The sequence below is a fragment of the Bufo gargarizans genome, chromosome 4 (assembly GCF_014858855.1).
Source record: "Bufo gargarizans isolate SCDJY-AF-19 chromosome 4, ASM1485885v1, whole genome shotgun sequence".
Classification (NCBI taxonomy): domain Eukaryota; kingdom Metazoa; phylum Chordata; class Amphibia; order Anura; family Bufonidae; genus Bufo; species Bufo gargarizans.
The window spans coordinates 451,237,499-451,265,109 of NC_058083.1; the positions used below are offsets into that span (position 1 = coordinate 451,237,499).

General features: G+C 45.0%; 1 protein-coding gene across 2 annotated transcripts in view; it reads right to left on the minus strand.

The window, feature by feature from the left end:
- PUS10 (pseudouridine synthase 10) overlaps positions 1-27,611 on the minus strand; it is a 124,383-nt gene that overhangs the window by 57,525 nt on the left and 39,247 nt on the right. For both annotated transcript variants that reach the window (XM_044290578.1, XM_044290577.1), the window contains exons 5-8: positions 20,246-20,280; positions 15,529-15,640; positions 13,746-13,807; positions 6,127-6,172 (exon numbers count right to left, since the gene is read on the minus strand). In XM_044290578.1, coding sequence (XP_044146513.1) covers positions 6,127-6,172; positions 13,746-13,807; positions 15,529-15,640; positions 20,246-20,280 — 255 coding nt within the window. The remainder of the gene's footprint in view (positions 1-6,126; positions 6,173-13,745; positions 13,808-15,528; positions 15,641-20,245; positions 20,281-27,611) is intronic.

The following is a 27,611-nucleotide window of genomic DNA, read 5'->3' on the forward strand; positions in this document are numbered from 1 at the left end:
TCTGGCTCTGTCCCCAGAGGAAGATTTTTCTGGACAGACCTAGTTTCTGAGACCGTGTGCCCCCCTGATGCTTGAGGTAGGACACGGTCGTTACATTGTCTGAATAGACCTTTATATGTTGGTTCCTTAGTTTTGGAGCGGCTGTTCATATTGTTTCCCAAACTGCCCTGAACTCCCTGTAGTTTGAGGACTGAGCTGCAATTTTCGGAGACCAGTCTCCCTGGTAGAGATCGGAGTATATTTTCGCACCCCACCCCTTTATGCTGGCATCGGTCTGAACATGTACTGCTGGGATCTTGAACCAGACCATGCCCTTTTTTAATTTTTTGTTTGAAGCCACCATCAGACTGAAGATTTTATGTGGCCCGGGATCAGGATTTTCCTGTCCAAAGAGGACAGATTTTTGTCCCATTTTCTTAGAAGCCAGGACTGAAGGGCTCTGTAATGGGCCTGGCACCACAGGACTGCTACCATGCAGGCTGTCACCTGACCTAAAAGGCTCATCGTTTCTCTGAACGAGAAGGAGCGATGTCCCAGGAAGGCCCTGATTGATGACTGCAGGTTCTGGACTCTTTCTGCTGGAAAGAAGGTTGTTTGTTTTCCCGAATCCAGCAAAACCCCCAGAAACTTTACCCTGGTATTTGGAACTAGGGATGACTTTTTTAGGTTTATCACCCAACCTACAGATGTCAGAAGGGAACAGAAGATCTCTCGATCTGCTATAGACTGATCCACCGTGTTTGAAATTAGTAAAAAGTAGTCTAGATAAGGAACGACGTCACCCCCTGAGGCCTCAGGGAGGCGACCATCTCTACCACCTGCTTCGTGAAAATCCTTAGGGGCTGAGGCCAGCCCGAAGAGGAGAGCCATGAACTGGAAATGGTGAACAGACCCTCTGTGATCTTTTACTGCAAAACACAGGAGCCTCTAAGACTGGGTGTGAATAGGAACATGATAGTATGCGTCCTTCAGGTCGATTGTACAGAGGGACGCATCTTTCTGAATTAAAGGGATGGTAGAATTTAGAGATTCCATCTTGAACCTTTTGTAGATTACAAATTTGTTTAGCCTCTTGAGGTTTATGATCATGCGTAATGAACCCCCCGGCTTCTTTACCAAGAAAAGGCTGGAGTAGAACCCCCGCCCCCGTTGTAGCTCGGAAACAGGAATTACTACTCCCAAGTCCAGGAGATTCTGGACCTCCTTCCAGATCTGGCTGTGCTGAAAAAGAGAAGGGTGGTGATAAATCAGAAAATAAGGGGGGGGGGATAACTCTATCCTGTATCCATACTTGACAAGATTTTGCGCCCAGAGTCTCGGAGAAGTCTGCTGCCACTGAGCAAAATATTGGGATAGTCTTCCCCCTATCCTGGCGTCACTGTTTCTCACCGCCCTTGTTTTGGGGATTAAGGAGGTACCCTCTACCCCTACCCCCTTTTGGGTAACTCCAACGTCCGGATTTACCTTTACCACGAAAGGAACTATTCTGGGAATATTGACCACGAAAGGAGGGTTTCTTTTTAGGGTTTTTTTTCCTCAGGGAACCCTTTCTTTTTATCAGTAGCCTTCTCGAGAATCTTGTCCAATACAGGACCGAACACGTATTCACCTGAGGCTATAGAACACAACTTCATCTTGGAAGAGATGTCTCCCGACCAAGATTTCATCCAAAGTGCCCCCCCCCCCCGGGCCACATTGGACAAGGCCGCATCCTTGGCTGAAAATCTAATTGTCTCTGCGGAGGCATCCGCTAGGAAACCCGTGGCAGATTTTAGCAAGGGAATAGAATCTAGTATCTGTTCCTTGGACGTCTTGCTAGCTAGATTGACGTTCTAATTCATTCAGCCACAGGTACATAGACCTGGCGACTGAAGTAGTGGCTATGTTTGTCTTGACACTAAACATAGCTGCCTCCCAGGACTTTTTTTAAAATAAACTGTCAGCCTTCCTTTGCATAGTGTCCCTTAACTGACAGGAGTCCTCAAATGGAAGTGAGGTTTTCTTATTGACTTTGGCCACCTGGACGTCAATTCTAGGGACCTCGTCAAAAATTTTAGAGTCTGACGGGTCAAATACAAGGCGGTTCCTGAATTCCTTGGAAATTTTTGTTTCCGGATGGGCCCATTCATCCATCACCATCTCCTTAATGTTTTCATTTATGGGGAATACCCTGGAGCGTTTGACCTTCAATCCCCCAAACCTCCTCCTGAATTTTATGGGGACGCTGAATGTTCTCCACCCCCATGGTATCCCTGACAGCCTTTAAAAGGTCACTCATCTCAGTGGGAGTGAAGAAAATGTTTCTAGAGTCCTTGACGATCTCGCCCTCAGATAGGGGGTCGTCGTGCTCTTTTTTAGAGGATGAGGCATCGTCCTCTAAATCCTCGGAGTCAGAGGAAATGTCTGCCATCCTGGGTCGTTTAGGTGGGCGAGTCCCCCGGGTATCCTCACGGAGGGAGGCCAGTGAAGACTTAACCTCCTCCTGAATCATGGATCTGAACTCCTGCATAATTGAGGGCTGTTCCTCTCTCACTAACTTGGCAATGCAATCCCTGCAAAGTTTTTTTGTATAATCGTCAGGAAGCCTGACGGAGCACTGGATGCATCTGGCGGTCTTCTTTGGCTTTTTTAAAGCAAGTTTGGCCTAAAGTGAAAGAGCAGCCCATTAATTTGATGTCAATCCAGTATAGGTGCATAAACTTAGATGCAGTATACCAGCAGACCTCTAGGGGGAGGGGACCACCAGCTACCTACTAAGGGACCCCCCCCCCCTGTCATCTGTCAAGCTGCTGGCATGCCCAGGTGGGCTACTCACGCAGGGGCGCTCTGGAGCGGTCTGCTCCTTCTGCTGCGGCTCCTTCTGCTCCTGGTCCGACATGGCCTCCGGTGTCAGAGAGCGATGCATAGAGCGCAGCAGGAAAGTGCTTGTGAGTATTTTTTTTATAGAGGCCGTCCACTTCCGGGTTTCGCCGGCCTGCCCGGAAGTGACATCAGATGCGCGCGCCTGCGCAGAACGTCCTTCCGGTCGGCTACCTCACAGGGAGGTAGGCGGTCCCACAGCAGCTCAGGGCAGGCTTCCCACAACGGGGAGCATGACCCCGGCGTCTCCCTGTCAGCTTTAGAACGAAGGGGACGCATTTCTGGATGAAAGGCCCGCAAGGGAGGCAAGAAACACCGCCGATGCGGTCACCCAGGTACCTAAAAATAATAAAACGAGGTCCAAATCCACTTCACCTCCCTGAAAGCCAGAGAGGACTTTTCTCTGTCCTGGCCACTATAGGGGCAGGAACACACTGGTTAATGGTGGTGGGAGGGGTCTTTTTAAACCTCTCTCTGTTCCTGCCCCTACAGAGGTCAGGGGTCAATCTCTCTCTGGGCCGTCATGGTGGTGAAGTGGAAAATCTCAATACCGTCTCTGACGGCAGAGGACTGGAATAAAACCTTAATGACCCCACTGAAAGTTTCTCCCTCAGTTAACAATAGACTGATTCAGCTGTTTCTACTGCACAGAAGCTACCTTACGCCCACCAGGTTGCACAAAATGGGCAGATTATCTCATAATAGATGCCATAGATGTCTAAAAGAGAATGCTGACTTCTGGCATCTGATGTGGGATTGTAGCTATTTGAGGAGTTACTGGAAGGAAGTAGTAGAAGTTCTGTCAACGATTGTTCCCTCTACAGTACCGCTGTGCCCTAAAATTTGTGTATTGGGTGTACTAGACGAGGAGACATGGATGCATTATCATAGAGTGTTTTTGGGAGACCCTATTCCTTGCTAGAAAGGCCATAGCTTTGCGGTGGATGGCCGATAGAGCGCCTACACTAGGTCAGTGGAAATATTTAGTCAATCATGCTGTGGCCATGGAAAACATGGTCTTCAAGCATAGAAAATGCCCACAAAAATTTCTCAAAGTCTGGGGAGAATGGTGCTCGTCTCCTCAGACGCTGCATAACACACACATGTACTCTGTGGTTGATAACGATAACCCGTTTGTTGTACAATGAAGTGAAGACTCATGTTCTAGATAATAACTTTATTATATTTGCTCCTTACTTCTCTCTGCTTGATAATAAGCTTTGTATACTTCTTGCATGGTCCTTACAGATTTCTCCTGAATGTCATGTATCCCCTGCGTGGGATGTATCCTTGCTATGCTCCTTTGTCTCATGCCTTATCTGTTAAACTTCAATAAAATGAGTTTTAAAAAAAACAAACTTTTAATGAACTCTGTTCCGGTTCCAAGTGGTACCTTGGAACCGAACCAGAGTTCAGTTAAAAGTTCATACAGTATTTTAACGAAGTTTAAGCGAATCAACTTCGGATGTTTCATCCGAAGTTGATTTGCTCCCCCCTAGTCAAAACCATTAAAGGCTATGGACACCTTTGGGGACAATTTTCTTTATCATTGCATTTTACTCATTTTGGGCTAAAATTAATTTTCTCAATTAGACCTTATTTAAAAAAATGGCAACAGTTCTTCCTCTACAGCTTTCACTATATCTACAGACTATTGTTCTTCCCCTCACATTGAATCGTCTACAGAGCTGCTCCACTGGATCTGTAGCCCTTACTAGACTTGAGTGAAGCAAGCTTCGGATGCTTAATCTGAAGTCGCTTTGTTTAAAATCTGGGAATAGTACTGTATGGAGATTCATCTCCGTACAGTATTAGAATGTATGGGCTCCGATGAGCCGAAGTAAGTTATTCACGAAGTTGCGCGTGACTTTAAAAATCAACAACATGTAGTATATGCAAGTGCCATAGTGTTCCCTCCTCCCTCTAGGCATCTCTGCAAGTGGAGGCAACCAGTCCTGGTCACATTCTAGGACAGGTTGATGGCGGCCATTTTAAGTCGTTCCCTGAGAACCCCTTTAAAGGCTATATCTTCAGACTATTGCTTTCTGCTTCAGACTGAATCCGTCCGGGAGCTGCTCTAACGGCTCAATCTACAGCACATAAACACGGATTCTGGCTAAATTCTTTTCAAACCGATAAGAATACAGAGTAAGTGAGTGGTTGTGAGCTGTTAGAGGTACGGGCTAGACTTGAGTGAAGCGAGCTTCGGATGCTTAATCCAAAGTCACTTTGTTAAAAATTTGGGAATAATACTGTATGGAGATTCGTCTCTGTACAGTATTAGAATGTATGGGCTCCGTTGAGCTGAAGATGGTTATTAATGAAGTCGCGCGTGACTTCATTGAATGACTTCGGTAGTTGATTTTTAAAGTGGAAAACCACTTTAAAACTTGAAACCGAACTCAGCTTCAGTTCCGACTAGTACCTCTGAACTGAAGAAGAGTTTGGTTTCAAGTTTTAGAGTGGTTTTCCACTTTAAAAATCAACTACCGAAGTCATTCAATGAAGTCACGCGCGACTTCATTAATAACCATCTTCAGCTCAACGGAGCCCATACATTCTAATACTGTACAGAGACGAATCTCCATACAGTATTATTCCCAAATTTTTAACAAAGTGACTTTGGATTAAGCATCCGAAGCTCGCTTCACTCAAGTCTAGCCCGTACCTCTAACAGCTCACAACCACTCACTTACTCTGTATTCTTATCGGTTTGAAAAGAATTTAGCCAGAATGCGTGTTTATGTGCTGTAGATTGAGCAGTTAGAGCAGCTCCCGGACGGATTCAGTCTGAAGCAGAAAGCAATAGTCTGAAGATGTAGCCTTTAAAGGGGTTCTCAGGGAACGACTTAAAATGGCCGCCATCAACCTGTCCTAGAATGTGACCAGGACTGGTTGCCTCCACTTGCAGAGATGCCTAGAGGGAGGAGGGAACACTATGGCACTTGCATATACTACATGTTGTTGAGTTTTCCTGTCAGGCTGCTCAGCCATGATGGCATATCGTAGGCAGAATCGCATCATTACAATCTATTGTACAGCAGTGTGGTGAGGCCTCACACCCCTAAGCATCATTGCAAGTGAAGGCAACCAGTCCTTCTTATATTCCAGGACAGGTTGCTGACAGTCATTTAAAATCATTCCAGGAGAACCCCTTTAACTATACACTGCCAATACATTTAACTTGGATCATGTTTGTGGGCAAAACCCTTTAATTTTCTACACTGCACATGTAAACCTGTATTCCAGGGATGGGCGCACACTTACTTGTTTATTTTTGGTAGGTTTAAAACAGTCTTTGCACACCGTCGCCCTAAAAAGATAGGAAACAGTCAGTTTCAAGAAGGGCTACTGAAAGAATGAGACAAATGAGATTCCTCAGTGAACCTGAAAATACGCCACAAACTATTTCTATTCCTTTTTTCAAATTTGTTTTATAAAGCTGAGAATACAACATAAAACTCTGCCCTTTTAGCTGAAGAGAAACTGATTAAAAGGGCATCTGTCACTGGGGGAAGTCTTATCAAAGCTGGCTCAATGCCTGGTGGGCTGGCCTCTGCCAATTACATTCAGACCCCTCGTTCACCAATCCTCCCATAACTGAGAAAAACTCTTTATGCAAATTGCATATTAAAGGGGTTATCAAAGAGTTAGGCCTCTTTCACACGAGCGTGACGGATTGGCTCCGGATGCGTTCAGTGAAACTCGCACCATTTTACAAGCAAGTTCAGTCAGTTTTGTACACGATTCCATTCAGTTTTTTCCGCGCTGGTGCAATGCGTTTTGATGCGATTTTTACGCGTGTGATACAAAAAGTAAAAACACTGAAGGTTTACAAACAACTCTCTTAGCAACCATCAGTGAAAAACGCATTGTATCCGCACTTGCTTGCGGATGCAATGCGTTTTTCACTGAAGCCCCATTCACTTCTATAGGGCCAGGGCTGCGTAAAAAAATGCAGAATATAAAACATGCTGCATTTTTCACACAACGCAGAACTGATGCCTGAAAAAAAAATAAAACGCTCATGTACACAGACCCATTGAAATGAATGGGTCAGGATCCAAAGCGGGTGCTATGCGTTCACGTCACGCATTGCACCCGCGCGGAAAACTCGCTCGTGTGAAAGGGGTCCTTAGACAGACCTCCCAGAGTGGCTGACCCATGGCAGAGATCATACTTACCTGGTCACCGCCACTGGGTTCAGTGTATAACTCTCCCAAGCTCTTCATCTCCCTGCCGCACTCAGATCAACATCTGTTGACGGGACAAGTGACCAATGTAGCCAATCACAGACAACAGCGGGGACCTGCTCCCCTTCCAGCATGACAAATGGTCACGTGATGAAAGGGGAGCAGGTCCCCGCTGCAGACTTTGATTGCTGCAGCAGTCATGTGTCCCACCCCTCATCAACAGATGTTGATCTCAGCATGGCAGGGAGATAAAGAGCTTGGGAGAGAGTTCTACACCAAACCCAGCAGTGGTGACCAGGTAAGTATGATCTCCTCCATGGGTCAGGCCCTCTAGGAGGACTGTTTAACTCTTGGACAACCCATTTAAGTGCAGAGACGGTGCACCACTCTGTGCACCCTAGCTCCTCCGTTGTCCTTTGATAGTCACTCCTCCTTCCTCTTCATTGACCGGGTCAGGAATCTGAATCTTCATCCCGCCTGTGGCTAGGAAAGGTCAGCAGAGCAGCTAGGGTGCACTGGAAAGCTGGGGCCCACCTTCAGCGCACTTAAGAACTAATTTACATGAGGATTAAAAAGCGTTTTTCTCACAACTGCAGCAATGGATAGAGGAGAAAGAGAAGTATGTCATTTGTAGAGGCAGTCCTACAAGGCATTGTGCCTGGTTTGATAATAGTTTGCCTGAAGATACAATACCATGTATATCACTACTGCTGAGAAGATATTTCCCCTGTGAAAAGCAGGTCAGGCATCAGTATGGACCTGGACAAAGGACGTGGCTAGGCCAGGGACAGTACTGTGGTAAGTGTCCTGACATCCCAGGCTTGCTGTGTATATCTCATGCTGTACCAAGTATCACCCAGACTTGAGCAATCCCATTGAAGGCCATTCACGCTACCAGCCTGATGTATCTCATGTCCAGAAACCTCAGGAGATCCGTATGGTAGAGAATTGTGATCTTGAGAGTGCTTTTAGGTAGAATTTATTCTCTACTAGGGATGGAGCTGATGGTGAGATGACTACTGTAAAGAATAGAGATGGTGGTGGGACTTGGGACGGAGATGGAGGGACTGTATTTTTTATGGAGTGGGGGGAGAAACACATTATTAGGAATGGGGAAAATATGTAAACTGAATATTTCCCAGTTACAGGAAACTCCAAAAATGGCAGAAGGTGGGGCTGGAAATCTGAACTGCTGGGAGGAATTGTCTGACATATTGTGTACTATACTAGTCATTACAGTGACATCATTTATTATTTCAACTTCTGTAGTCATTCCACTGTAGTGACCTCTAATTCAGCAAAGAAAAAAGACGAACAAGACCTTAAAAGATTTATCTGCATTTCACCAGTCAGCAGATTTGTCCCTATGACACTGGCTGACCTGTTACATGTGCACTTGGCAGCTGAAGGCATCTGTGATGTTTTAATATATGCAAATGAGCCTCTAGGAGCAACGGGGGCGTTACCATTACACCAGAGGCTCTGCTCTCTCTGCAACTGCCGCACCCTCTCCACTTTGTTTTACTTTAGGAGGCTCATTTGCATATATTAAAACTTCATGTTTCTCAGTAATGCAGGCACATATGGACATGGGACTAACACAGATGCCTTCAGCCAATTTCATAGGTACAAATCTGCTGACAGATGTCCTTTAACATTAATGCTGAAAAGATTCCTACCGATCGAGGGCTGAGCACCCTGCGCTCCCCGGCTAACAAGGTTGCGGGCACTTCCTGGATCACGTGCTGTACTTTCAGTACGTGATCCTAGCCCGGTTACAACCTGCAAAGTTATTCCTTCAACCTGCAACTAACAACCAAGCATTACCCATTCCCTGACACAGTGTGCGACTGCACCCGTTTTACAAGTAGAATAGTATTATGTATAGAAAAGAGTATCTGCGCTAGGGTACTAGCATAGATACTTTTTTTTATTTTTTTATATACACGATAGTGGTCTCCATAATTGGTTATTGGACTTTGACTGGTTGTCTACTTTTTGTATCTTGCTGCAGCAGAAGTACTGTTACAGGTGGAAGCGCTAGTGTACCATTTATTTGAGGAGTATTATGTATATATTTCAAGAAGGAATAACAGAGGGTGGTTATAAAGCTTAACTGCAGTAAAAGAAGCTCCCAGATTGTTATTTTATAGGGAGACAACTCAACTGTTCAGCCACTCGCCATCTCAGCCAGAAGTATTAATCTGAGTATTTTTTTAAACTCACTTTCTCCTAAGAGATACAGATAAAGGGTGAGGGCCTGTCAGGTCCCTAATACTGTCCATCATGGGGACAGCAAAGTGTAATTACAGTCAAGCTGATTTCAGCAGTCTGTACTTGGAGTTAACATGAAGTGTGCGACCACAGCAAGGATTCCAATGTTAAAGGCCTCATGCACACGACCGCTGTGTGTTTTGCGGTCCGCAAATCGCGGATCTGCAAAACACGGATGGTGTCAGTGTGTGTTCCGCAATTTGCGGAACGGCACGGACAGCCTTTAATATAACTGCCTATTTTTGTTCGCAAAGCATGGACAAGAATAGGACGGGTTATATTTTTTTGCGGACCACGGAACGGAGCAACGGATGCGGACAGCACATGAAGTGCTGTCCTCATCTTTTGCAGCCCCATTGAAGTGAATGGGTCCGCATCCAAGCCGCCAAAACTGCGGTTCGGGTGCGGACCAATGCAACGGCCGTGTGCATGAGGCCAAAGAAGGAGTCCGATTTTATGCAGGTGTGACTCCTCCCTCCAGCTGCTGAGTGACATGTTTCTCCATATACTATTCAGTAGCTGGAGAGCGGGGGAGCCCATATGTCATAATGAACTCCTTGCTGTGACACTGGCCGCCGTGCGCTGCACAGTTTAAAGGGGTTGGCCGAGATTTTGATATTGCAGACTTCTCCTCAGGATAAGGCCTCTTGCACGCAACCGTATGTATTTTGCGGTTCGCAAAAAAAAATTAGAAATTCCGCAAAAAATACAGATAACATCCGTGTGCATTCCGTATTTTGCGGAACGGAACAGCTGGCCCCTCATAGAACAGTACTATCCTTGTCCGTAATGCGGACAATAATAGGACATGTTCTATTATTTTGCGGAACGGAAATAGACTGCACACAGAGTACCTTCTGTTTTTTTGGCGGACCCATTGAAGTTAATGGTTCCGCATATGGTCCGCAAAATTACCCGGAACGGACACGGAAAGAAAATACATTTGTGTGCAAGTCCTCAATATAAGATCGGCGGGGGTCCGACAGATCTAGATTTTTTAGGGCCGATACTGATAATTTGTGAACTTTCAGGCCAATAGCCGATAATTTATACCGATATTCTGGGTATTTTCATTTTTGAAAAAAAAATTAAAATTCCTACACAAATTTGCTGAAAATTTATGTTTATTATTAATGTGTAGTTTTTTTTGTTGTAAATCTTTCTTTTTCATTTATACTTAATATTTTGGCGTTTTATTTTCATAACTTTATTTTTTTTTTTACTAACTTTTAGCCCCCTTAGGGACTAGAACCCTTGTCCTATTCACCCTGATAGAGCTCTATCAGGGTGAATAGGAGCTCACACTGTCCCTGCTGCTCTGTGCTTTGTGCACACAGCAGCATGGAGCTTACCATGGCAGCCAGGGCTTCAGTAGCGTCTTGGCTGCCATGGTAACCGATCGGAGCCCCAGCATTACACTGCTGGGGCTCTGATCGGAGGAGCAGGGGAGAGGGGATTCTGTGGAGGGGCGCACTGCGCCACCAATGTTTTTCATACTGGGGTGGGGGGCGCACTGCGCCACCAATGCTTAATACTGGGGGGGCTTGGGGGGGAGGGGGGGCCACCAATGCCTAGGCGCAGCTCACTACCATTCAAATCAGGCTGAGATGCAATACCAAGCACAGGCACTATTCAATGGATGGCGCTGTGCTCAGTAAGCTGCAAGGAGGCTGTGGAGCTCGCAGGAGCAACACAGCGTCCTTAAATAGCTCATCGGCGAGCGTGCTGGGAGTCAGACCCCTGCCGATCAGATACTGATGACCTATCCTGGGGACATGTCCCAGGAAAGAAGATGGAGGCAGCATATCCGGTATAAAAAAAAAACCTTTAATGGGAACCGCCAAGTGAACAAGCGTGCAACAGGTCGTGACGTTTCGGCTGGTCCACAGCCTTTATCAAACACAGTGTTTGATAAAGGCTGTGGACCAGCCGAAACGTCATGACCTGTTGCACGCTTGTTCACTTGGCGGTTCCCATTAAAGGTTTTTTTTATACCGGATATGCGGCCTCCATCTTCTTTCCTGGGACTTGTTACGCAGGAGCCCTGATGAATCTTGGACTCCAGGTAGGCTGTTGCATGCCGGACGACCTCAAGATCTGGTGAGTGCGATTCCATTACTATTTTTTTGTTACTATCCTGGGGACAGGTCATCAATTTCAAACACCCGGAAACCCCCTTTAGCTTGCGAGTTCTTATAAACTACTTCCTGTCAACACCACTGAAATCAGCATGCCTGTCATTACACCATGCTGCCCTCAGGGAGCCAGACCCCTCAGGGAACGTAGCACAAGCGGCCTGACAGGTTCCCTTTAAATGGACAGTGCCTTCTAATTTTTTTTTTTTTTTTTACTAATAAAAAAGGATACTGAAACATATTGCTTACTTTCAATCGGCTTTTATTTTTTTATCTTCTGCACAATGTAAATGGGAATAGACTTCTATGGACTCGTGTTCTGATCATGCTCTGTGGCCTAGGCAGAGATCTCTGCGCAGGGAGGGGGTAGATAAGCAGTGACCATCACCTACTGTGAATCCTGCGTTACCTATATACAGGTGATATCTGTCATTGTAATCCTGCCTGTGATGACAATAAGATGACTGCCAAGAACAGGAATTGTCAGTGTATATTGTGAGGATCATTTTATAATAAAGATAATGAAAAATGGTGATAAATTAGGAACACCACCAACAAAAAACATGTTTAGCATAAAAACCTGGCATTCCCTTTAAAAACAACCCAATTAAATGTACAATAGCTGTTATAAAGTGTGACATCCTATATTTTATGTAATGTATTGTTAAACTTATTGACGTGCTTTAAAAAAAAAGAGAATAGAATGTGTCATCAAAAAATAGCATTTTCAAAGAATGTTGGGTGTTATATTTAATTTTCCATGTCATCTATATTTTAAAAAATATCCTAAAATCCTGCAGTTTTCAAACTGGCCACCAAGCCTAATTACAGGTGGCACTTCTTGATCTGTACAGATCACCTTAAGCAGTCATCTCATTATCATCACATGCAGGATTACAATGACATATCACCTCTGTATAGATAATGCAGGATCCACCATTCACAATAGGTGATGGAAATTCAGACGCCTGTACTCCACTTTCCTATTTAAGTAAATGCTTTATTCAAAGAGCGGTTTCCAGTCAAAAATAAGTTTTTCGGCAAATAGCCTTCTTCAGCATAACTGGTTGAGCCGCATGGATAGAAGAAAAAGCATGAAGATAAAGTACCCACAGCGGGTTGCAGAATGCTGCAATGGTACAGGAGTCAGAATTTTCATTATTACCTGGCCTGGGAACCATCTCCTGTTGCCCACACACTCAATCTATTGGAGTACCATCCAACCTTACATCATTCACAATAGGCAATATCACAGCTTATCTACTCCCTCTTGACCTCTGCACAGGTCACAGTATTAGACACCCTGATGCTGCAAGCGACTGTCGGGAGGGAAGCGTTCAGATAGCTAGCAGAGGACACTGCTGCTTTTACATGCAACATGTCCTCTGCAGTATGGGGAGGAGCGATCGCTATGCAGGACAGCGGTGAGCCGGTGACAGATCGCGATTACACAGCACGATCTGCCGCTGGCAAATCCAGAATGTTCAGCATGCTAAAAGATCTGAATTGCCAGATGAACGAGTGTTTGCTCATTTATCGGACAATCGGAGGCAGTATTAGACTGCCATATCACCGCTAACGAGCGTTAATACAAATGTTCCTTAGTGATTATAGGACAGAATATCTGCCTGTCTAATACACCCTTCAGAGCAGTGAGGAGCGCTCAGACCGCTCTTGAGCTCCCTGCTTGAACCAACCTATCCAGCTGTGAGTTAGGACGGGTTTTGTGGGTGCTAATAGGACAGCAGTCATTTTACTTCCTCTTATGACTTCCCCTAGAGAAAAAGAGCCATTATAAATAATAAATGCTATATGGGAATGAGTTTAAAATAAAGTAATATTTAGGTATTTTCATTTTATTTTATTAGTTCCCGGTAAAAAAAAAAAACTATAGGTGACACATTCCCTTTAAATGTCTGAACACCCGCTTACCAGTGGCTCGGATTCTCCCTCTGCCTCTTGGTAGACCAGCGAACACCATGAAATAACATGGTCAAATGGCCAGAAATAGTTCCCCTGCTGATCTGCATAGATGGTATAATATGAAGCATTATAGGACTACACTTCCTAATATAAGCGCCTGCACCGCCAGCATGTAAACAAGGGTGACTGGCTGTGAATCAGCCAAGGATTACATATCCTGTACATTTGTTAGATGAGTAATGTGTAAGTGACATGTACAGTGCTTTCCCCCATCTGGTGCTATGACTAAGGTGCCTAATAATAATTAGGAAATCGACTATAACACGGTAGTAAGAGAGAACTCCGGGGCAGCATGACTTACAGGAAGTGGCAGTCCTCATCTGTTTCTTGGTGGTAGAACACCACCCCAACTTCAAAGAAACTCTAAAAACAAAAACATGATTTCAGGAACAGAAGTGCGATAAACGAACCGGGGAAGGAGAATAATCTGCATGGTGATCAGGCATGAATGATAAAAGAGGCCACTAATCCTCAGTGATAGGCCTCATGAACACAACCGTTCCGTTTTTTGCAGATCAGCAAAAAACGGAAGCCACCTGTGTGCCTTCCGCAATTTGCGGAACGGGCGGCCCATTGTAGAAATGCCTATTCTTGTCCGCAAAACGGACAAGAATAGGACATGCTATATTTTTTTTGTGGGGCCACGGAACGGAGCAACGGATGCGAACAGCACACTGAGTGCTGTCCGCATCTTTTGCGGCCCCATTAAAGTGAATGGGTCCGCACCCGAGCCGCAAAAAATGTGGCTCAGATGCGGACCACAACAACGGTCGTCTGTAGGAGGCCTTACTATGACAAACATTTGCAATGCATTTTCCCACAGGGACTCAAAATGCAGGGATAGTTGTGTGGCTGAGGTGACGCCCTGGGAAGTCAGGGGCTGCTATAGTACACACAATTTCAAAGGAAGACAATTTTGCCTATTTAGATATTTCTGGAATGTCAAAGGAAACCAGAGTACAGGGAGAACATACAAACTCGATTCAGACCCAGGATTCCAGCGCTGCAAGGCACTGGGCCACATTGGTGTTACTATAAAGAGATACATTATACTGCAGACAAAGTTTAGGGGGTCGTCCATCCGGTTTCAGAAGGAAATCTGAAAACCCTGACCTGAAATAAAGAGTAGGTAAGTAATTCCCACACAGATCTTGTACAACTGCTCCAATTCTCCTACTTACCTGGCTGCAGCAGGGACGTCTTGTCAACTAGATGTGAACGCTGCAGCCCATCACTGGCCTCAGCAGTGCACCCGCCGGCGAGTGGCTGCAGGGGTCATGTGTTGTCGACATCACCTCACTGTTGCAGTCGGGTAACTAAAGCTCACCTGAGAGAACCGGAGCAGCAGTGCAGGATCTTACCTGACCTCTATTTCAGGTGAATCCTAGGGGTTTGTCCAGTGTCCACCCATTCAAAGATGTTTTGCTATGACATGAGAGAATTGAACCCTAAGCAAGCACGTCTCAGGAAAACCAAGGTGGTTCTAAAATCAAAGATCTCCATTCGAACTTAAAGGGGTTGTCCCATGATTAATGTGAAAATAAATATAAGAAATAATTTAGCTCATGACAATCTCTTTCTAACAAAGCTAGAACCAGCCCTGTACCTCACATGGATCCAGAGATCTCCCCAGTCATTACTCCAGTTCTGCTAAATGTATTTCAAGTTGGCTCAGGGAATGTGTCCTTTCTGCTGTGGCCTGCTCCCTATCACAGCACATGTCCTTTCAACAGCAGCTCCCTCTCTATAACAGCTCACGGGGTGTGTCCTTTCGGCTGCAGCTGTCTCCCTGTAACAGTCACCGTTTCTAACAGTAATACAGCTGGTAACAGTTAAAGGATGGAACTGAGCATGTGCGACCACTTAATCGTTGTTACTGAGATGGACAGCAAAATAAGGAAAAGAACAAACAGCAGGTGGAGCTATATAGACACATTTTATTGAATAACTCAGTGGCTACACTAAATTTTGGTTTAAATGCATTAAAAGTCCAAGTGCTGGTTGCTGGGGGACAGTCAGCCATGGAACTATGGAATCTGCCAATACTCGGATATTTCATTGTCCTCCAGAAGAAGCCAACGTACCTTGCTCACTGCTTGTACTCCCAATTCCTCGGAGATCATGGGGTGTATTATCCATTTGTAGGCCTCCTTTAGCTGGATAATATCTGCTTTTTCCAAAAGACGATCTTGCTTTCTGTTTAGTGAAGACAACCTTCATTGGATAACATTATGAAGGAACTTTCCTAGGGATACATTAGTAACACTAGAAACATTGCTGTCTTACTTGTAGAAGACAAAATCAAAGCTTCACATCATCTATCCTGACATATGTGTCTGTTTTAGGCTACTTTCGCACCAACGTTTACATTTTCCGGTATTGAGATCAGTCATAGGATCTCAATACCGGAGAAACACGCTTCCGTTTTGTCCCTATTCATTGTCATTGGGGACAAAATGGAACTGAACAGAACGGAGTGCTCCAGAATACATTCCGTTCAGTGGCGTTCCCATCCCGGAGAGCAAACCGCAGCAAGCTGTGGTTTTCTTTCCGTCATGGGATGCGGCGCAAAACGGATCCAGCATGACCCACAATGCAAGTCAATGGGGATGGACACAATAGAAAACGGATACGTCCCCCATTGACTTTCAATGGTGTCCATGATGGATCTGTCTTGGCTATGTTAAAGATAATACAACCGGATCTGCTTATAACGAATGCAGATTGCTGTATTACCAGCAACGGAAGCGTTTTTGCGGATTGCTGCCGGATCAGTTAAAAAACGAAATGTGTAAAAGTAGCCTTATTTCGGGAGTATATTTTCTTAGCACCGTGTTGTGCTGTTCCTTTGTTATGCCTCCTGGAAATGCATAAATTAATAAAACTAGGTGTTACCCTACGCAGTGTCAACAGAGCAGGTCTTTTAGACGCGCTGACACTTTCCAATCGGTGTTCATTGCTTTTCCATTGTGATGCACATTAGCGTATAAGGCTACTTTCACACTCGCGTTGGAAGACCCGTCATGGAAGGATCCGTTCAGATAATACAGCCGTCTGCATCCGTTCTAAACGGATCCGTTTGTATTATCTTTAACATAGCCAAGATGGATCCGTCTTGAAAACCATTAAAAGTCAATGCAGGACTGATCCGTTTTCTATTGTGCCAGAATGCGTCAGTGAAAACGGATCCGTCCCCATTGACTTGCATTGTGTGCCAGGACGGATCTGTTTGGCTCAGTTTCATCAGACGGACACCAAGCAGCGTTTTGATGTCCGTCTCCAAATCGGAATGGAGACTGAACTGATGCATTCTGAATGGAAAAGGATCCGCTCAGAATGCATTAGGGCAAAACTGATCCGTTTTGGACCGCTTGTGAGAGCCCTGAACGGATCTCGCAAAGGGAAAGCCAAAACGCCAGTGTGAAAGTAGCCTAATTCTCATCGGGTCCAGCCAACCTAGTGTGTGTGGGGAGCCCCCGACACTCCCCTAACACTCGCCCAATGCTTTAGTTCTCCCAGGAGATAAGCAGTCACCAGAGGCCGGTGGCTTTCTCCTCTCTCCCTATTGAACACACAAACCTGTTCAGCCAAACCAAATGTGTATGGGGGGAGCCGGGAGAGGATAGCTGCCGGCCGAATGATCGTCTGGCTAAGGGCTACTGACCGTGTATGGCCAGCTTACGAGTGCACATAGCAAATCTAACAGGTCCTTACATCCTCCTCCTATTTCTGAGACGTGTAGCCTAATTTTCTGGAAAGCAATGTTCCTTTTTGATAATGAGGAACTATCTAGTCAGATAAGCCCCAGTCACATTCCTCAAACTATGGCAACATGAAGCGCCTGAGTTTGTAACACTGAAACAGAAAGCTAGGAGGGGGGTGAAATTTAGTTTGTGCATGTTCAAATACTACAAAAATTGGCATTAAAAGAGTTGTGCAGCCAGTAATATGGATGAACTATCCCCAGGACAGGCCCTCAATATCAGATTGGTGGAGGTCCGACTCCCGGCACCCCCGCCAATCAGCTGTTTGAAGACAAGGCGGCACTCGTACGAGCGCTACTTCCCCTTCAAGATTATACTGCACGTCATCTCGCTTGCAGCAGCGGCGCATGGAACAAGCACTTGTAATTACATTGTGCTGCCGAGACTTGAGATGACGCGCAGTGCAATCTTGAAGAGGAAGTAGCGCTTGTATGAGCGCCGCCTCCTCTTCAAACAGCTGATCGGTGGGGGTCGGACCCCCTGCTGATATTGATGACCTATTCTGGGGATGGTTCATCAATATTAGAGGCTGCGCTACCACTTTAACGGCTATTTCTAACTGATATAGTGTGAAGTCCTGACATTAACCTCAGGCGATAAGGAAGACGAGGGTTAATCCAGAGTAGGAAGCAATTTTATGGGGCTCCTTTATGCAACAAAGACTTTTGCCATGCTCTAAAGGGAACCTGTCACAATCTTGTATTTTATTAATTAGAATCCCTTTCTATACTTAGGAGTCCAGGAGTAGAGTAGAAAAGAAAAAAACAGGCAGAGCGCCTCATAGGTCTGTAGGTGGAGAAACCGCTATAGAGAGGGATACACATGAGGCGCATTCTTGGTAACCTATTTTGATTGTTTGCAGGACACAACCAGTTGTGCATATAATAAAACTGATATCTGCATACTGTGAGAGTCACTCCGGGTGAAGCGGCCTTCGCTGGGTCATGGGTGGAGTGGCCCCCAATCATGGAAGATAGGCTTAGAAAAATGCTGGACTGGCGCTATCCTTTTTACTGTGCGCTAATATCAGGCAAACCATATATGGGATAACTCAGATCTGACAGCATATAAACTGGTTGATGTGGACAGAGGGACCCCTGACCACTTCCATCAAATATGGGATCCATGGATACAAACTCAAACTGTGATGTCTTGAACACCTTTCAAGCCTTGCGGAATAGGAGAGTGTTTTGTGTATTATGTACAGGTATTATTATATTGACATTACTGTATATTGTGGGGTGTGTTCCTTTCCTTTTTCCCCTTTACTGACCACGATTCTGATATTAAGCCATTGTTGGAGTGAGATGGGGAGGGATACGTGATTAGTGGGTGGCTCTTTTATGTTTGTATGTTTTTAATGTTTCTTTAAAATCTATTAACAATAACCTTTAAAAAAATATGTATGAGGCAGTACAGAAGATGGCTGAAGGGAATAGATGGGCTATTCAGTGACTGACAGCCTCCCCTGTAGAGCTACACATACTGGACTCCGAACTATAAAAAGAACAAGGGGGGTTAAATAAACAATATACAAGTTAGGCTACTTTCACACTGGTGTTTTGGTTTCCATTTGCAAGATCCGTTCAGGGCTATATTATATATACACACACACATACATACACACAGTATATACATTACATATATTAGGGATGTCCCGATACCAGTATCGGTGCCGATACCAGACATTTGCACGAGTACTTGTACTCGTGCAAATGTGGCTGATACCTCGTGGCCCAGATCAGCGGTGGCGGCGGCGTGTCCCATCTTCTTCCGGGCGGCGGCATGGCCTTATCTTCTCTTCCGGGCGGCGGCGCTGCTCCCAGCCGATCAGCGTGGGGACGGCAGCGTGTCCCAGCTGATCGGCTTGGGGGTGGGACTTCTGCGCGGCGGTGTTTCTAGTCCCATGCCTAGCACTGGGAGGAAGTTAAAACCACTTCCTCCCAGTACTCTGGAGCATCTGCATGGGAAGGATTGCAGCAGGCCAGGTGGGTATGGTGGTGCATGAAATGGAGGAGAATTTCTGGTAATTTCTCTTCATTTCATTTTAAAACAGACAAAAAGTGAATAATAAAAAAAAGGTGTGGGGGGGGGGGGGGAAATGGGCATATAATAGTGATCCCCAACCAGTGTGCCTCCAGCTGTTGAAAAACTAGACCTCCCAGCATGCCCGCACAGCCGAAGGGCGGGAGTTGTAGTTTTGCAACAACAGCTGGAGGCACGCTGGTTGGGAAACACTGGCATATGCCCATTCCCCTCCTTATATGCCAGTGTTTCCCAACAAGTTTGCCTCCAGCTGTTGCAAAACTACATAAAATAAAAAAATGATATTGGGACATCCTATATATAAATAATCACCCTGCTGGGCTCCTTCTCCTGTATCCCATGCTACCCACAGATACAACTGCCTGTACAACTTGACACGGGGGGGGGGGGGGGGGGGGCGACGACCGGTTATTATAATCCTGGAAACATCTTTAAGCTATGCTCACATCAAATTTTTGTCCATTCTGGTCCACAGAGTTCTGTTTTTGACGGCGAGAATAACATGGTCTGCAGAACTACCTTAGCAACATATTGGGACTGAAAAACAAAATCTTCACACTGGTCAAGGTGAGAAGGCAGTGTCAACATATCCCAATTTTTTGCCTCTAGTGTCAGGATTTTGAGTACATTGGTCAAATCACCACATGAAAAGATGACTTTGGTTGACTTTCTAGAAAATATAGGTAGTTGTATGTGTGTGTATATATAATGGGAAGCAGTACTCCTGCCCATATAGATGGCCTTTATGTAAGTCTGGGCCAGGAGAGATTGCCAACGTAAGGTTTTGGGTTGGAATACGCACCATGTTGGGGAAGGGAAGGGACGGGGGGGGGGCTTCAATAAACTTGATGCAATTCATTGTTGGACAGATCACCAGATCTAACTGATATGCCATCAAATGTAAAAACCACTTAATGTTATAGCACTTTCTAAGATATGAGGAACATAAACAAGTGTGTAATACCAGAGGAGTCCGGGGACCATTACTCACCTCATTTCCTGTTGGGCTTGCAGCCATGTAGAATGCTATATTTAGGCAAGGACACACCCAAAAAGAAAAAAAAAATAATATGATTACTATTATCAGTTGGGTTTTTCATTTACAATCGGAGTATCTAAGGCTGGTTTAGCACCACTGCAATTAACCATTTGCATCTACAAGCCCTGAAAAATTCCACTTTTTACAACATCTCATTTACAATATTCAAAAAGTGCAGAGTGACTGTGGGTGACTTTTTAGCCGAGATCGCCGCTGATCGCTAGCACAGTGCGACTGGCTGCTCTGTTCATTTCAGGATTGCTGCAGGGGGTACGGGGCCCCGTTCTCATGTGGTGGGACCGCCACCGATCTAATAACTTAATCTAACCAGAATACCCCTTTAGGTTAGTGATAAAGGTGATACGGTGACTTCATAGACGGCTTGCAACCATCACTCATTCATTGTCAATGGGGACAAAACTGAACTGAAGGGAACAGAGTGCACCAGAAGGCATTGAATTCTGTTTCATTGCGTTCCCATGACGCACACAAAAACGCTGCGCCGTGGGATGCGGAGCAAGACGGATCCGGCATGACTCACAATGTAAGTCAATGGTGACGTATCTGTTTTTTCTGACACAAAACAATACGGATCTGTCACCCATTGACTTACAATGGTTTTAGTGACTGATCCATCTCGGCCATTTTAGACATAGTACAACCGGATCAGTTAATAACGGATGCAGACGGCTGTATTATCATGATGGAAGCGTTTTTTGGTGATCCATGACGGATCCAGCAAAAATACAGATGTGAAAGTATCTTAAAGGGTCCATTCACACATCCGTAAGTGTTTTGCAGACCGCACATCGCCAGCACTTGCGGACAAGAATAGGACATGTTCTATTTTTTTCAGGAATGGAATTGCGGACCAGGAAGTGCGGATCCGCAATTCCGGATCCGAGCAGCACATCGTGCGGCCCCATATAAATGAATGGACCCTATAAATGAATGGACTCTAACACTGCAGCATTAGACTACACAGCATACAGCTTCCAGTCTGTAACCACAAAATAATAAAAAATACTTTGTGCCCATAGCAAATCAAGGCTATTTAGAAAGTTGCATCCTTTTCGTTTAAATGTACATGGGAAATACAAAAGAAAAATACTTAAACAGGTGTAGTTATCATTTGATTAAAACATCATTGGCAGGACGATCGACACTGATGCACCATAAACACATTTATTTTCTGAACATTGCAAGTATGGTACTTGGAGGAGATGGGGGACAACCTTGAACTCTACGCAAAATGGTGGGTTTTGGTTTTTAATGCTTTTTGTATTCTATCCCCAGTGCTCATCTGATGTCTGCCTGGGGCTGGCAATCTAGCATTAGCAAAATCTATTCCATCTGACATTGTGTACAAGAATGAAAGGGCATTCATAGAGTAGTAGAGCAGATCAGCTTTTGGATCATTTCCAACATGGAACCGGTTGTCCCTTTCCCTATCACAGGAGCAGGCTCCTCTCCATACCTTAAAGGGTTTGTCCAGCTTTTTGAACTGTCTGCTGCACCTGTTGAGAAATCAGAGCCACCGGGTCCACAACACTGCATTCTGGCTCCCTTTGGCAGTCTTCTGGTATCTGTCCAGTAAACTTTCGGATGGAAGGGCCTCAGCAATGCCATGTCCCCAAACAAGCATGTGACCCAGCAATCTTTGGCTGCTGAGGCACAAGCAACTCCATCCATCCAGCCGTTTATAGGGCGACCACAGAAGGGAGTCAGGGATCCAGAACAGAGTGGCAAGGAACCTGCAGTATGATTATTATTTTTTTAAACAGATACATATGTTGCGACACAAAGTCCAAAAAGCTGTACTTAATGGGGCTGTTACTAAGACAAGATGAAACCGAAGCCTGACCACGAGGAGGCCAGTAAACAGTATAGTTTCTGTGCTGCACAGTTTCCGTAGCTCTCATGCCCTACAATGGAGTGCCAGCCTGCTCCGCTGTTACCTGATGGTCGGGGCCTAGTCCCATCTCACCTTAGTAACGGTGCGCGAGGTGTTTCACATATAAGCACATACCTCCCCCACTTTATTGTTATGGTCCTGACTCACAAGTTTTCACCGGTTTACCTGGTCTCCGTGCCTATGGTTTGGCAGAGTTGTAATAAACTATTGAAAGGCAACTGTGAGAAAACGACACGTTTTGAAGAATCTAAAATCCTCGCCGTTTTACAGATCAGCAGCCTTTTGTCACACTTTAACCAGTTCCTGACCAGAAGCTTCACACAAACACACAATCTGATCATAAGTGTTCATATAAATAACCTGAGCTTTGAAAGCACATGATACGGTTGTCACATCTTACTCAGCCACATGACTTAGTCATAAGAAATGACAGTAGGGACGTACACAGAAATGACGTAAACTATTTTCATAAATTTTCTTTTTTATTATTTATTTTTTTTACTCCCCGCCTTCCATATGCCATAACTATTTTTACTTTCCCATTCACGTAGCCGCGTAAGGGCTTGTTTTTTAGAGGACAAATTGTATGTTCTGAGGGCGCCATTCAATGTTTCATAAAGGGGTATAGGGAAGCTGGAATAAAATTACTAATGTGGCAAAACCAGAAAAGAAAATGCAACTGCGCCATTGTTTTCCAGGCTTTACTTTTAATGTTTTCACTCTGCAGTCAAATAACATAACTCTTGCTCTGCGGGTCAGTACGATTACAGTGATACCACATTTATATAGTTTTTGTTTCGATTTATGGAGCTGTGCAAGGATTATTGTGCTTTTCCGAGAGCCATTTTTTAGTTTAAGTTAGTTTAAGGTATGTATGAATTTATGATCACTTTTTATTCAAATTTAATTTTTTTCTGAGGACGAGGTAACAAAAAATAAAAAAATTAAAAAATTCTGCCCGACCCGACCCCCCCCCCCCCCCCCCACTACGCCAGTTACCACACATATATATATTATGGTGATGTGTATAGTGTAAGTGCTGGGAGGCATGTATATCCCATCCAGAAAGCTGCCGTGGTTTCAGCAAAAGTGTAGTTTGCTGAGACAGTCTTGTCTAGATGTTGTTCTGGGCTGGATTTCTTGTGGACTGGAGGACAGGTTTGGTAGTGGGATCTGCCAGTTCACCTTCATGCACTTTCTTTTTCTGGAGGTGATTGCAGGTGAGGCCTGCTGCTGTAATCACAGAGGGATAAAACAACCCTCTGTGTATGACTTGGGGGTGGAAAGGCTGAGGAAGCCTGAGAGGCTCTGTGTGGTCTCAGCAGGAGGGCTGAGGGGCCACGAGGCTTTGTAAAGCCTGAATATACCAAAAAACAAAAAAGGCTCACTCCGCAATATAACTACCACTTCCAACAGGAAGGCCAGATTAGAGTTTGCCAAACGACATCTAAAAAAGCCTTCACAACATCCTATGGACAGATGAGACCAAGATCAACTTGTACCAGAGTGATGGGAAGAGAAGAGTATGAAGAAGGAAAGGAACTGCTCATAATCCTAAGCATACCACCTCATCAGTAAAGCATGGTGGTGGTGGTATTGTCATGGCGTGGGCATGTATGGCTGCCAATGGAACTGGTTCTTTTGTATTTATTAATGATGTGACTGACAAAAGCAGCAGGATGAATTCTGAAGTCTTTCGGGCAATATTATCTGCTCATATTCAGCCAAATGCTTCAGAACTCATTGGACGGCCCTTCACAGTGCAGATAGACAATGACCAAAAGCATACTGCAAAAGCAACCAAAGAGTTTTTTAAGGCAAAGAAGTGGAATGTTATGCAATGGCCAAGTCAATCATCTCCTCTGAATCCGATTGAGCATGCATTTCACTTGCTGAAGACAAAACTGAAGGGAAAATGCCCCAAGAACAAGCAGGAACTGAAGACAGTTGCAGAAGAGGCCTGGCAGAGCATCACCAGGGATGAAACCCAGACTTCAGGCTGTAATTGACTGCAAAGGATTTGCAACCAAGAATTAAAAAGTGAAAGTTTGATTTATGATTATTATTCTGTCCGATTACTTTTAATTCCTTAAAGGGGTATTATCATCTTAATGATCACTGTTAAATCTGTTAATGATTTAACAGTGATCATTTTTCTAAATATATTTCATTAACAAATCCCCACTCCTTAGAAAAAAATAAACCTATACTTACCTGACTGTTGTCTTCCGTCTCCCCTGGTTACGGCCACCGCTCTCCTCAGGAATCGTGGTGGCCGCGCGTGCGCAGACGACTTCTTTTCTTCTCCCGGCCGGCCGCGCGCTGTACTTAACGCGCACGCTGAGTCCGCGCGCCCTGGTGACTTCTTCCTGGCAAGTATACTATACTGGCCAGGAAGAAGTCACCAGGGTGCATGCGCGGACTCGGCGTTCGCGTTCAGTACAGCGCGCGGCCCGGCTGGGAGAAGACATCAATGAAGATGGAGCCCGCCCCCTGCCGAAAGCAGGAAGTGGACGGCGCGCCGGGAGCAGGTAATTACAAAACTGCGTCTTGAGAAAACCCCTTTAACAAGTGGGAGGCACATATGCAAACTGTTGCAATTCCTGCACCGTTCACCTGATTTGGATGTAAATACCCTCAAATTAAAGCTGACAGTCTGCAGTTAAAGCACGTCTTGTTCGTTTCATTTCAAATCCATTGTGGTGGTGTATAGAGCAAAAAATTTTGAATTGTTATATATATATATATATATATATATATATATATATATATATATATATATATATATACACAGTACAGACCAAAAGTTTGGACACACCTTCTCATTCAAAGAGTTTCCTTTATTTTCATGACTATGAAAATTGTAGATTCACACTGAAGGCATCAAAACAATAAATTAACACATGTGGAATTGTATACATAACAAAAAAGTGTGAAACAACTGAAAATATGTCATATTCTAGGTTCTTCAAAGTAGCCACCTTTTGCTTTGATTACTGCTTTGCACACTCTTGGCATTCTCTTGTTGAGCTTCAAGAGGTAGTCACCTGAAATGGTTTTCACTTCACAGGTGTGCCCTGTCAGGTTTAAAAAGTGGGATTTCTTGCCTTATAAATGGGGTTGGGACCACCAGTTGCATTGTGGAGAAGTCAGGTGGATACACAGCTGATAGTCCTACTGAATAGGCTGTTAGAATTTGTATTATGGCAAGAAAAAGGCAGCTAAGTAAAGAAAAACGAGTGGCCATCATTACTTTAAAGGGAGTCTGTCAGCAGATTTACCCCTTTTTAACAGTTGCCATACCGCTGTAGCCGCAACACAGATGATTAACACGGTACCTTTATATGCTTTGGTGGACTTTTAAATATGCCAAAAACGAACTTTGATGAGGGCTCGCAAGTGCCCAGGGCGGAGTCCACCGTGTTGGAGCCCAGGCAGCTCTGCCTCTTCGGCTCTTATCCCCGCCCAGCCTCCTCCTCTGCCCGCCTATCTGTTGTCTCTCCCCCTCAGCGAGATCCTGCGCCGACGCGATGACTTGCTTGGTCGGGGCATGCGCACTGCCATGCCCATTGCTGACACGGCATCGCAGTAGCTTATGCGCATGCCCCGACCAAGCAAGTCATCGCGTCGGCGCGGGATCTCGCTGAGGGGGAGAGACAACAGATAGGCGAGCAGAGGAGGAGGCTGGGCGGGGATAAGAGCCGAAGAGGCAGAGCTGCCTGGGCTCCAACCCGGTGGACTCCGCCCTGGGCACTTGCGAGCCCTCATCAAAGTTCGTTTTTGGCATATTTAAAAGTCCACCAAAGCATATAAAGGTACCGTGTTAATCATCTGTGTTGCGGCTACAGCGGTATGGCAACTGTTAAAAAGGGGTAAATCTGCTGACAGACTCCCTTTAAGAAATGAAGGTCAGTCAGTCCGAAAAATTGGGAAAACTTTGTAAGTGTCCCCAAGTGCAGTCACAAAAACCATCAAGCGCTACAAAGAAACTGGCTCACATGCGGACCGCCCCAGGAAAGGAAGACCAAGAGTCACCTCTGGTGCGGAGTATAAGTTCATCCGAGTCACCAGCCTCAGAAGTCGCAGGTTAACAGCAGCTCAGATTAGAGACCAGGTCAATGCCACACAGAGTTCTAGCAGCAGACACATCTTTAGAACAACTGTTAAGAGGAGACTGTGTGAATCAGGCCTTCATGGTAGAATATCTGCTAGGAAACCACTGCTAAGGACAGGCAACAAGCAGAAGAGACTTGTTTGGGCTAAAGAACACAAGGAATGGACATTAGACCAGTGGAAATCTGTGCTTTGGTCTGACGAGTCCAAATTTGAAATCTTTGGTTCCAACCACTGTGTCTTTGTGCGACGCAGAAAAGGTGAACGGCTGGACTCTACATGCCTGGTTCCCACCGTGAATCATGGAGTAGGAGGTGTGATGGTGTGGGGGTGCTTTGCTGGTGACACTGTTAGGGATTTATTCAAAATTGAAGGCATACTGAACCAGCATGGCTACCACAGCATCTTGCAGCGGCATGCTATTCCATCCGGTTTGCGTTTAGTTGGACCATCATTTATTTTTCAACAGGACAATGACCCCAAACACACCTCCAGGCTGTGTAAGGGCTATTTGATCATGAAGGAGAGTGATGGGGTGCTGCGCCTGATGATCTGGCCCCACAGTCACCGGACCTGAACCCAATCAAGATGGTTTGGGGTGAGCTGGACCGCAGAGTGAAGGCAAAAGGGCCAACAAGTGCTGAGCATCTCTGGGAACTCCTTCAAGACCATTTTAGGTGACTACCTCTTGAAGCACATCAAGAGAATGCCAAGAGTGTGCAAAGCAGTAATCAAAGCAAAAGGTGGCTACTTTGAAGAACCTAGAATATGACATTTTCAGTTGTTTCACACTTTTTTGTTATGTATATAATTCCACATGTGTTAATTCATAGTTTTGATGCCTTCAGTGTGAATCTACAATTTTCATAGTCATGAAAATAAAGAAAACTCTTTGAATGAGAAGGTGTGTCCAAACTTTTGGTCTGTACTAATTAATATATATATATATATATATATATATATATATATATATATATATATATATATATATATATATATATATATATATATATATACACACACACTCACCTAAAGAATTATTAGGAACCCCCTTTGCCTTCAGAACTGCCTTAATTCTACGTGGCATTGATTCAACAAGGTGCTGATAGCATTCTTTAGAAATGTTGGCCCATATTGATAGGATAGCATCTTGCAGTTGATGGAGATTTGAGGGCTGGACATCCAGGGCACGAAGCTCCCGTTCCACCACATCCCAAAGATGCTCCATTGGGTTGAGATCTGGTGACTGTGGTGGCCTGTAACGAGGGTGTCAAGAGCCACGTCTGACTC